Raw genomic sequence first — 12,201 nt, 5'->3', positions numbered from 1 at the left:
ACGTCGTGATCTATTTTTTTTACCTACGCGACTTTACCGAAAAAACCAAAGAGTATGAATCCTTGCAGTCACGAAAACTTCAAATCTAGAATTCATGGTACAGCCATTATCTAGCAGTGAAATGATAAAGAGCTGTAATTTATTAAATGTTATCTTTTTCACGTAATATTAACAATGTCATTTGTTTTTCAAGAAAGCCTCACTGAATCTGAAGACGATTTCTTTGGAGAGTCTTGCATTATGATGTTCGCAAATTCTATCAATAAGCGCAAAGCTTCGTGTGGGAGGAAACTGGAGTATCCATATAAAGCTGGCACATAGAAGGAGAAAACAATCAGAGTTTGGATTTACTGCATTTGCTGTGATGTCATCTCCTGGCCACCTTGCAATACATTGGGTTTGGTTGTCTCACAATTTGTGTGATCTACCAATAAGTGACTGTTTTATGATTAAAAAAAAGCCTATAAAATTATATGGGAGATATATTGGAGATTGTACGAGATTATAATTTAAGATAAAGGACAATTTCATTTAAAGAGTGTCCTAGATTCATGTTTTTCTATCTCCGTATGCTGCCAGCTCATATTCTACGCCTTTGTAACATATTAGTAAAATTAAACTACAGTAGTATTTTACAGCAAACACACCACAAACGATAGCTAACACAGCAACACTTTTGGAATGACGGTGTCATTGGTCAATTCTAAAATACTAAAATACAGTTTTCTCAAGATTATAAGGCGCTCCAGAAAGTAAGACTCAACCCAATGTTTTTTTTTCCTATCCGTTCACCACTAAGTCATGGTGACGTCACCACGGCGCCTGTGCCAGGCTAGGTGCACTTAGAGGCTACGTGAAGTGTCGATGGCTCGCTGACAGGAGGTCACGGGACAGACCCAGGTGCCATGGGTTGGCTGACTGAGATGACTGGCAGATGCACCAGCTGTAACCCCTACTCTGCCAACTCGCTGCATTTTATCCACCCAGCGCTCCGCTCGTTGTTGTGAGCATCGCTCGTCTGGCCCTCCGGATGTTGTTGGAGGGTGACTGTCTCCAACTGCCCAGGAGTGCACGTCACGAGCCTCCTTCACAGAGGCCGATCTTGGTTACACACGCACACAAGAAAGACAAAGATTCCCCGTATAGCCTGAACAGACTGTTGGGGCAAGTGCTGTTAGCAAGCACATTTGAAAGCCGGCACGGCACACGAGGGGGCGGGTGGGCCAACACCACGCCCGGCCGCCTTTGTCTTCCGAGTGGCGATATTTACACATCGCACCAGGTACTCATTTGAGGCCGAGTCGACCTAGGGGAGGCCCAGGACCGGTTCAAATAATCGTCACTGGGTGTTGGCCGTGAGTGGGAATCGAATTCGGGTCGCCGGGTTTGTAGCGCAGCGTAGCGCTAACCGCTACACTACCGCCCCCCCCACACACACACGCACACACAACATGCACACGCAGATTACCGGATTATAATCAAACGCACCCCAACATTTTACCATTAAAATACAGGGGGACAAAAAAGTGCGTCTTAAAATCCGGAGCATATGCGAATCCCCATTTGTGTTTACGTCTTGGGAGCAGTTCTGTGTTTGCTGGTTAGCGCAGACGGGCACTGCTAGGAGGATTGCATATCTGCCCTTACTCAGAGCTGCCAAAACAAATGTTTGCACATCTGGGAGCATTTACGACCACTGACCCTGACGGGCACCGGGACCCTCACAATGTACGGGGCTGCCAAGAGCCCATATGCCAGTCCATGGCAGACACACACAGTCTGTCAGCAATGCGTGAAGGGGGGCAATTGCCATAGCTGGTAGATTAGCTCCTACCGATGCTGCTGAGTGCTTCTGCAAGTGCAAATTGCGCGAGTGAGCGTTGTGTTTTTTTATAGGTCACTTTCCTTCGTCGATAAATCAAGTTTCAGGATGCATTGTATGTGCGCCTTCTATATCAGGGATATCCATTGATGTTATCCAAGGACACCACTGAATCAGAATCTCTGTTTGGACTGGAGTTATGAAGCTATTTTCCACAGATGTACAACTGAGCAAATTCTTCCTCATCCTCTGCACAAAATCACAGATCGTGAGAGGCCAATCCATAGACCGTGGGAAGAATCACAGGTCAATCAGACCCACTGGATAATAATACTTGTAGAAAGTAGGCCTATGGATTAAACAAATTCTGGACATCTGTGAGAACTACTGGACATGTGTGAAAAAGAGCGTTTTAGCTCATCGGATTCCTCCAGTATAAATACATATTTGCTGGATGTAAAATTCGACTAAATACAGTTGTCAAAAGGTGTAAATACAATTAATTTAATTTGCGGCATTTCCAATCTGCGAAAAATACCGAATTGAATACAGCTCCCTGGTGTGTGTCTGTGGCTTCTTCTGGAGCTGGATAAAGAAGTTCACCGGCATGCGAAGCGAAACGCCGGACATCGTGCCGTACACCGCAGGGTACACACCTGAAAGAGCATGGGCATAGCTGTACAGCACAGCACAGTAGTAGAATGAAACACAGCTCTACAATCAAGCTTGCGTAAACAAGTTGTTTTCGCGTTAGTGTTAGCGCATTTTTTTCACTCGTACAAACACCCGGTCATTTTGTGCTGCACTATCTTTGCAAGTCGCAGAACTACGAGGACGAATAACTTTAAGGGCAAATTCATGAACCAAGCCAAGCCCGTTCATTTTTTTCTGCTTAGCGAAGAACGAACGTGAGCTCACCACGTGACTGCTTCGGTGTGTCCACACGTGGGCTCTATGTCAATTGCAGCCTCGTGTGGAAAGGGTCTTTGAGAAGCGCCTGGGTGTCCAGAGCACCTGAGAAACACTGCGCCCCTGCCTACCACTCACCACCTCAGCGCCCCAAATATCGCGCTCGTGAAGAAACGTCGACTTCTCTGCTTCGTCTGTTGCAGCAGTGAGCCTTTGGCTTTGATTTGTTGTCAGATCCTTGAAACAGTTCCCATCTAAATTTCGATTTAAAGCTTTCGTGACTGCAGGGATTCATCTTCTTGGTTCTTTCGGTAAAGTCACGTAGAAGGGAAATAATAAAATAATAAAAATAAAACATAATAAAATACAATTCTCACGACGTTTCGGCCACAACGCAAGCAACCGGAAAGACAGCGTCATTCAGACGCTTTCTTTCCGACAGACCTGTTCTTCACCTGAGGACGGCTGCTTGCGTTGTGGCCGAAACGTCGTGAGAATTGTATTATTTTATGATGTTTTATTTTTATTATTTTATTATTTCCCTTCTACGTGATTTTACCGAAAGAACCAAGAAGAAGTTCCCATCTAATATTACACAGTTAACAAGCTATGATTTCGAGTGTTATGAATGTATAGCGATGACCAATGCTTTACGAGGTCAATAATAGAGGTTTTTGGGTTAGGCGGCGCACATATATAAACGTGTCGTTAAAACCCGCCACCGCCCGATACAGTCAATTAGTAAGCTTTGTCGCCTAAAACAAAACGTGGCAATTCGTTCCTAGCACAGCACACCGGTGTGTTGGAGAGTGAACGCACAACATTTACAATTCGAGTGCGACGTTTCGCCAGTAATTACAACCAGCATCATCAGGCGACAGCCAAATTCGTGCTGCCGATAGAAGGTCAAACAAACCAGAGCCAGCATACTGCTTGCGTGGGTTTTCACGGTTGTGTTCTTAAGCCCTTGCGATGTGTCTACCGGTTATGCCGCACGTTGCACGATGTCCGATGTTTCAGAAGCTATCCGATTCCAGCGCATTGGAGTGGAAAGTCGGACATGTAGCCGACGACGGAGTGGTGAAATCCGAGCGCTATAGAGCAATTGTATACTCCGCAGCAACAATCTTCAGCCGAGTGGTCTGTTTCCAATCAAAAAGGGAAACATAATTATGCAATCGCATTCAGACTGAGTCCGTAGGTTTTTTTGTGCAGGCTCCTATTAAGCGGTGCCCCCTATCAAGCTCCAATCGTGGGAGTTGATTCCCGTTTGCTAACGCTGAAGCGACCCTGCAACAAACGCGGATGTTTCTGACCGCGCTTTTCATCTGCAAAGCAATACACTTTACCCCTCCGCCACGTGATGCCGGTTTTGTCGTTTGAATGCCACATCATGAGCCTGTGGCGGGACTTTGCAAGCCGACAAAGAGTGGGTCCAAGACCGCGTTTATTGCAGTTTTAAGACAAGTAAAGTGTGGCTTTATCTCCTTGATACAGTAAATAGTGCGTCATTAAATTGTATTTACACGAACATTCATTGTACACGATATCATAGAATAAACATTGCTCTTTCTACTGTTGTTTCAGCATGAAGCTTGTTTTTATTTTAACTTATAATGTGCTTATCCTTCATCATACTCTTGCGCGCCTTCTTCCTCTGCCCTATTACTGTATTCTCTGGACTATTATTATTAGATGTATTTTATTTCGCTATATTTTACGTCAAATGTTTTATGATCTGTTAGGTTTATGTGAGAGAGAGAGAGAGAGAATTTGATCAGAATAACTTCATTGACACCGGGGGACACGTTTGGGATATACTGTCTTATATTTCGTAGCATCACGTGATCAGGAGAATAGGCTAGTACAATTCATTTTGGCAAAGAAAACGTATCGCAACAATCAATATGTGGCACCCGGTGTGCGGTGTGTGTGTGCCTTAATAAGCAGACATTTTTTGTGTCACCAGATAAAAAAAAAACAAGAGCGCTGATATTTTTTCTTAGGCTTCAATGTGTTTCATCTGTGCACTCAGCGGCCCTCGGAATAAGCAAACCGATACCATATTCAGGGGCACACGCAGCTGAAGGGACGCCAACATCCTTAAAAACACGTGCGATAAAATATCACCTCAAATGGAAATCTTCATGAACGGAAGATAATTAACATTCTTAATTCGCCTATCTCTAAAACGATGAGCTCTCTCAACTCGACCTTGTCTGAAGCGATCTTCTTTCATCTCACGCCACCTCTCTCGTCTACATCTCTTCTACCTCACTGGGATTTAATTCATGAAGAGGGGACTTCCAAAAAATCATTTCTGCTTCGGGCTAGCACCGCCACTCTGTGCACAATAGAAAAAATACTCGAATCATGCAAATTATCCATTGGGACATCTCCCAGTCACTTTGCCTTTGCCGTTCCCAATTCACGGTGTGCTGTGATTCTCCCCCGATTTCTCCCTGTTGAGGCTCCTTGTCAAGGGCTACTCGGGCACGGCAGGCAAGCACAGCAGCCTCGTCGAGGGGGGTATCGACTTCAGCACCAGGGACGCGGACAACGACAACTGCCCCTGCAGATGTGCGCAGATGAGCACAGGAGGTGCGAGCGAATGGGTTAGACTCCATGGCCATTCGTGACGCCGCTGCGGTGGCGTCGTGGTTCGCACACCGGACTCGCTACCCGGAGGTTTGCCGGTTCGAGTCGATGTCCTCGCGTTGCCGCTGAAACAATAGGGGCACGTTTCTTAAATCGCCCCTCCTTTGTCCACCCAGCGGCGTACATGTGTGCACCGCAGTTAGTTTATTGGCAGGTCACGTGTGGTTGAGTAAAGTGTGGGTATTGCCACTTCTTCCAAGACGTCTGGCAAGCACGGAAGAGTAGGCCAAAATTACCCTCTAGACGAACTGTCCTGACCTCCACCTAGTAGATGCCCTTCTGCAGGCAATGGCGCGATCATGCAATTGCAGATCTGCACCTTTCCCGTTAGCGAGGTGGAGTGCCCGTATCAGCTGAGTTCACATTAAAGTTGTTGGACACAGCTGACATGGGCACCAGGGAGAGCCCTGTGGCTCTCTCAGTGCACTCGTACGAGTGCAGGTTCGTGAATCGCCTGTGAGAAGGATGGACACTGCGCAAATACCTTAGGCGAGCGGCTTGTATGAGCAACGCACGGCACGTAAATATACTCAATACATGTTTTGAATGATGAAATTGAGACTACGTGGCTGAGAAATGAACATCAAATCATGTATAAGTGAGACGATTGAAAAATCACCAGTTTTATGTGGCATGACCCCAACGCTGCATCTTATTGTGCATATGAAGGTTGCCACTTTTGACCAAATATCATCATTAGTTACGTTTATAGAGTGCCTTATCTCAAGACGCTTTACGTAATTTAATTTAATGTACAGTGATACAAGCGTAGTGCTTTAGATGGCGGGGGCATGCTCCCAGAAGCTAAGCAGGGTAAAAAACCTGAATGGTTTGTTGATTAGTGACCAGCACGCATAAAACAGGTGTCGTAGGCTGCTGTTGGGTATACGTCGTCAGCAGAGGGCCGTGCAGCAAAAAAATAATAATAATAACGCACACTTTGCGAATGGGATGCAATGTTCGGGACCTCTTGAGGCGCAAAGCCAGGACTCAAAGTTACTCTTGCACCAAGCCTGGAGAGGCAGGCTTTGAGCTAATTGGTTTTATTATGAATATTATGAAGGCCTTGAGCTTTTGCTTCAAGGCAGATGGTGCTTTGACGCTGCGCCTGTGCAGCATCCCGTACGGGCGAGGCTGCCCACGTTTACCAACCCGTGCTGACCAGCATTGTGAAGCCTGACAAATAATGCATTGGCAAAAAATTAACCCGTAAAAACTAAGTTTTTCACTATAAATCCTTTATATGCGTGGCGGCTAGAGTCCTCTCGTCCTCTGGCTTGAGATGGTTGCCACCTATGGGTCAGATGATTGCCTGCCACCATTAAGCAATTGGTAATTAAATATAATTTATTTTTGCCTAAAAAGTGTAAAATTTTTGAATTTTTTTTTCACGAAAATAAATTGTCACGCACAACGAGTCTGTGTGCAAAATGTCAGCTCGATTGGATCACGGGAATTGGGTTAAAAAACGACCGTAAGATTTGCACGGTCGTAAGCGCGCAAGCAAGCAAGCAAGTGAACTTAATATAAAGGATTTAAAAAGGAGGTCCCTGTTTATAATTTAAATTGAAAATGCTCACAGACGAATAGATTCCAATGGTTTTTGTGTGTGTGTGTAACCAATGGTTTTACTGCATTTCAAAATGGGCGAATTTACGTATTTACGTGGATACAAGCTCATGATTTATTTTTGCAGTTTTTTATATTCATCGCCGAACAAAAAGTCAAAGTATGGGTTGACTTGAGTTCCTTGTCCCGAGGCTGGTTATTTGTATTCGGTTCCAATAACATTTGGTCATCATTCTTTCTGGCAGCCAGATGCCACGTATAATGTGTGTATGTATCTACAGGATACACGACACTATCAATTCCCCACACACACACAATATCTCTTTCTGTCTCTACTCAGCCAGCCTGGGAAGGGAACAAAAACGACAGCAAATACAGCGTAATGGGAAAACAATGCAACATGTGGATATCATGCTTTTTACAAGAGATGTTCATGGTGCATTGATTCTCCAGTACTGCTGAGCTACCAGACCCCGTGACTTGGTGATTGAGCGAGCGGCTCGTAATCGAAGGTTGAGAGTTCAAATCCTGGTTGGGGGTTGACTAAAAGTGGTTGGTCCTCTAGAATGAACTCTACCCCATCATAAGAATGTGAAATTTTCACAACTGGCTCAGGGCCGTATACTGTAGATGAAGCATTGCCTCAATGCTCATTTGAGTAAGAAATCATTGTGAGTTGTTTTAAATCATCAATATATTCACATTGATTCTGAAGCTCATCGCATTGCATGTGTTTCAATTCTAATGTCGTATGTAATGGTTACACATAACCCCCGACTGAGCAACTCGAGGCCACTGCATTCATTACAATGTAAAGTAAAAATAATAATTGATTTTTGAAGTGATTTGTGGCCCTGAATTGTAACGATCCGACGAATCACAAGAGAGGCAAATCATTACACTTTTACTATTTGCTATTGAATTTGGTAATAGTAGATGATCGGTGACTAATAATAATCATAACATGTATACAAAACACATTTTGAAAGGTTTTTTTTTTGCTTTTATTTAATTATCCCCACGAATGACCATTTGGAAACGGGCGTATATTAAGAAAGTAAATGTTATGCAAAGGCCTTAAAAAAGAAAAACACCCATGAGAAAGTGATTACGAAGATTTAGCTACAGACGTAATTACATCGCCATGGTTCGGGCGATAAGTAGATAATGCCGCTTAAAATTATCCCAAAGTATTTGGCATTTGAGGTTAATGAGTGAAAACTGTTCCAAACCCCATTATGTGCAATTACTGAACACGCGTGGGTTGTTTCAGCTTCAAGTTAGAAAAATGCTATCAACATGTTTCATATGGTAATTAAAATATTAGATTAAGAAGACAATAATGGGAATTATTTGCAACTAGCCTTTTGCCCGTCCAATGACGGATGTATTGCAGTAAATCTGAAACTTGCAAGTGAAAGGCAGACCACGACGTGATATTCATTGCATCCATTCGTGTGAAATTTGTAAGGGCGCAGTGACACAGACATATTTAATTTTAAGGTTATAATCCCTTGTTCATCATTACGTCCTTTTTACTTCGATGTCTCAATAGCGGAGATCGCGTGACGTCAGGGTTTTGCCTTTGTAGTGAGGGTTGTAAGTTGACGCCGAGGAGGGGGGAGGAGGCGCCTCGCCCCCCCCATGTGGAGTGACGTCACCCGCTAATTATTATGAATGGGGGGGGGGGGGGCCATTTGGAAGACGTCACCTTTTATGATTATTAACGAGGGGGGCTGGTCGACGTGGAGTGTCGTCACGAGCGATGCACACAGACATTCTTGGCTCATTATAGTAGGTAATAATAATGGGGGGGGGGGTGTCCATTTGGAGGACGTCACCTGCTCATGAATATTAATGAGGGGGGCTGATCGATGTGGAGTGACGTCACGAGCGTTAAGGACTATCCTGGGTGATTATATTAATGAAGAATGTCAAATTCTGCGTCGTGAGTTAAATGTATAAATACGGTCATCATCATCAATCCACGGCTGATGAAGGCCTCCCAAAGCGACTACCATCTCTCTCGATCGTGCCACGTAACGATCCACTAGCACTCACACATGAGCTGATTTAATCGCTCCATCTCCTTCATCGATGCCCCCTCTGATGTGTTCCGTTAGTGTCCCGAGGCAAAAATGAACGTGCCTTGTCACAATAAAATTACAAGCGCGTACGCATTTTTTTACGTGCAAAAGTTTGATAAAGCAAAGTCGATAAGCCGAAGAAGCCATGTTCTGCTCAAATCATCATTGCAAGCGGTGCACATCCACTGTTTACAGTCCTGAGCCAAATTTCGATTTAAAGCTTTCGTGACTGCAGGGATTCATCTTCTTGGTTCTTTCTCAGGTGAAGACGGCTGCTTGCGTTGTGGCCAAAACGTCGTGAGAATTATTTTATTATGTTTTATTTTCATTATTTAATTACTTCCCTTCTACGTGACTTACCGAAAGAACCAAGAAGATGAGTCCTGAGCCACTCTAGGGAATGCCACACGTTCCTATGGCAGGTGCCAGTCTATCCAGAGGACAACAGCTGTTGACTCTCCAACAAAATAGTCATCGTTTTTATTCACCACAGCGGGATGATAGGCTGAGTCAATCCTCGACCAGGACCTTAACTCAACTTACTGATTGCGAGCTGCTCGCTTGACCGCTGGAGCTGTCTGGCCTTCGAATTAATAAACAGATTCATAAATTCGTTCCAAATCGCTTTATTCAGATACTAAGTCGCCAACGCAATAGTTCACATCTGTAAGGTGTGCCATTGAACCATCAAACTAAACTGCCATCACTCACATTGGGACATTTTCTCCCGTCCTTTGCACATCTCCCGTGTGTTCCTGTGTGTTCCTCTGTGTTCCTGCTGACAGAATCGTTAATCTTCTGGCTCCCCAGGTTGGTGGTTTGATGCGTGTGGTCCTTCTAACCTCAATGGGCTCCACTACACCTCTGGGAGAAGAAGCCAGCGTTTGAATGGGATCAAGTGGCACTACTGGAGAGGGGGGAGCTACTCCCTTTCGCGCACCTCAATGATGATTCGTCCCATAGACTATTGATCCCACGTGGGCCACATGGCCAACTGCATTCGTTAAATAATCGGTTAATTGTGTGTTGTATATAACGATGTGTGTTATAATGGTCCACCCTTTATTTTCCCAGGAGGGTGAAAAATAAAGCTTTTGATACACATGAAACACAATTTCCTCTTTTGCAAGGATGACCTGGGTTACGTTAAGAACAATTTAAGAACACTTTTTTTATTTGAATGTAATAAAGGTTAGATTACGTTTAATGATAAATTCATAAACTACAAAATGAATAAAGCTAATTATAACAAAGTTGCTCACGGTAACAAAATACTCAGGCTCATGCTTATTCATCTTAATCAACGATGGTCAATCCACTGCTGGATAAATAACTCCCCAAACGGCCGTTTTATATCGATATATTATATATGTAAAAATCTATCTAACACCTACACACTAGCTGATTTTATCGCTCCATCTCTTCAGAGGACGGCCTCACAGGTCCGTTTAATTCCTTGGCTGCCACTCTGGTGTTGCAATGTGTAATCCAAATTTAGTCATTTGCAGTTAAGTTTTCAGCATTGTTACGTTTGACCAATGCCAGTTACATTGTAGGATTTTTTTTTTAGATGTGCGAAAAAAAATGGAGAACCCATAGGAATCATATGCAGAACAGAGGGACAACATGTATGTATTATGTTGAACTTCTTTCGTACCCTACGTCGCCAACTGTGATAATCAGACGTGTGGGGGAAGGACAACAAACTAAACAGACACTCCAAAGGTGCCCAAGTCGGGAAACAAACCCAGACATCACCCTGCCACAAATGCTATATATATATTTTAAGTGCATTCCTCGATTTTGGTAAATTGCTGTTGTCGCTTTGTATATTTTAAGTCGCAATGTGACGCTTTATATATGTAATGCGGGCGTAAGCGACCTTCCGGAGGTGACGTCACGGGGGGTGGAGTCATGTGACGTGGGGGTAAGGTTCGGGGCTTTAAGCGGGTAAACCGGAAGGGGAAGGTAGTCGGGGTGTGAGCGGAAAAGAGTGAGGCCACGCGGGCAAGTGTGGAGAGGGGGGGCGCCGACGGCGATCGGGAGCCAACCCCGAAGATAAGAGGAAGCTGCGGAGTGGTGTGCAGCTGGGGAGGAGACAGTCAGGAGGAGCAGCGGTGTGGCTGCCAGGAGGAGCTGCGGAGAGAGAGAGAGAGGGGGCTGCGTGTTAGAGGCAGCGGTGTGGCTGCCAGGAGGAGCTGCGGAGAGAGAGAGAGAGAGAGCAAGAAGCTGTGAGAGCTGCGGAGGGAGAAGAGCAGCAGAGAGTACAGCCAAGGGGGGCTGTGTGAGAGAAACAGCAGCGGAGCTGCTGTTGTGGATCGGGCCGACATTGGAGTCAGCACCGTGGAGAAGCTACAGAGTAAAGACAGCCGTGTGGGTGTACAGCACGAACCGAATAATAAAGGACACTGGGACAGACATCGTGGTCCAGTCGTTTATTACACTGGTGTCGGAAGTGCAACGGCATGTCGAAACAAGTGAGGAAGAAAGTTAATCCGGCGCCTGCATCGGCTTCTTCGTCCGACGACGACGAACTCCCTCCAACCACGGATCCTGTTGGGGTGGTGGAGGAGAGCCAGGCTGAGGCGACCACGGGAACGGGTGTGGAGGATGTTGGCGCGGTGGCGGGTCCGTCGACATCATCAGACGCGGATCAACGATGGCAAGCGATGGCGGTACAACTGGAGGCACTTCAGGACGTCCTGGCGCATCTATGCCATCTCGTCGCGCCAGGGACGATGGATGATGCAAGTGGTGCTCCGCGGGCCGCCACGTTGCCTGTCCTGCCGCCGCCATTGCCCACGCGGCAAGAGGCCGCCATTTTGCGCGCTCCGTGGCGCCAAACCGCCATCTTGACCACGCCGCGGGCCGACGCCATTTTGAATTTGCCATCACAACCACCACCATTGGAAGACGGCGGGAAGAGGAGTCGGAGTCGCCACCTTACAACAGTTAAAGAATTTTCCGTCGGTGGGGACTGGAGCGCGTTCGCCTGCCGCTTCTTGGCGGCGGTACGCACAGCAAGATGGACCGATGCGGAGGCTTTGGAGGTGTTGCCGACTCTCCTGGACGACGAATCTGTCCGATTCTTCCGTTCCATAGCGACCGATAAGAAGGCAACTTTATGTGGTGTTTTTCAAGAAATGGCCGATGCTT

General features: G+C 45.7%; 1 protein-coding gene across 1 annotated transcript in view; it reads left to right on the top strand.

Annotated features, from left to right (window-relative positions):
- The window catches only part of LOC144717859 (angiopoietin-4-like), a 28,767-nt gene extending 17,860 nt beyond the window's left edge, over positions 1 to 10,907 (top strand). The window contains exons 8-9 of the mRNA XM_078593573.1: positions 5,202 to 5,332; positions 9,856 to 10,907. Of these exons, the coding sequence (XP_078449699.1) occupies positions 5,202 to 5,332; positions 9,856 to 10,016 (292 nt within the window). The 3' untranslated portion in view covers positions 10,017 to 10,907. The remainder of the gene's footprint in view (positions 1 to 5,201; positions 5,333 to 9,855) is intronic.
- The last annotated feature ends 1,294 nt before the right edge of the window (positions 10,908 to 12,201 follow it).

This window comes from Lampetra planeri, chromosome 4 (assembly GCF_965212315.1).
Source record: "Lampetra planeri chromosome 4, kcLamPlan1.2.h2, whole genome shotgun sequence".
Taxonomy (NCBI): Eukaryota; Metazoa; Chordata; class Hyperoartia; order Petromyzontiformes; family Petromyzontidae; genus Lampetra; species Lampetra planeri.
This window is presented reverse-complemented; position numbering and strand designations above follow the sequence as displayed.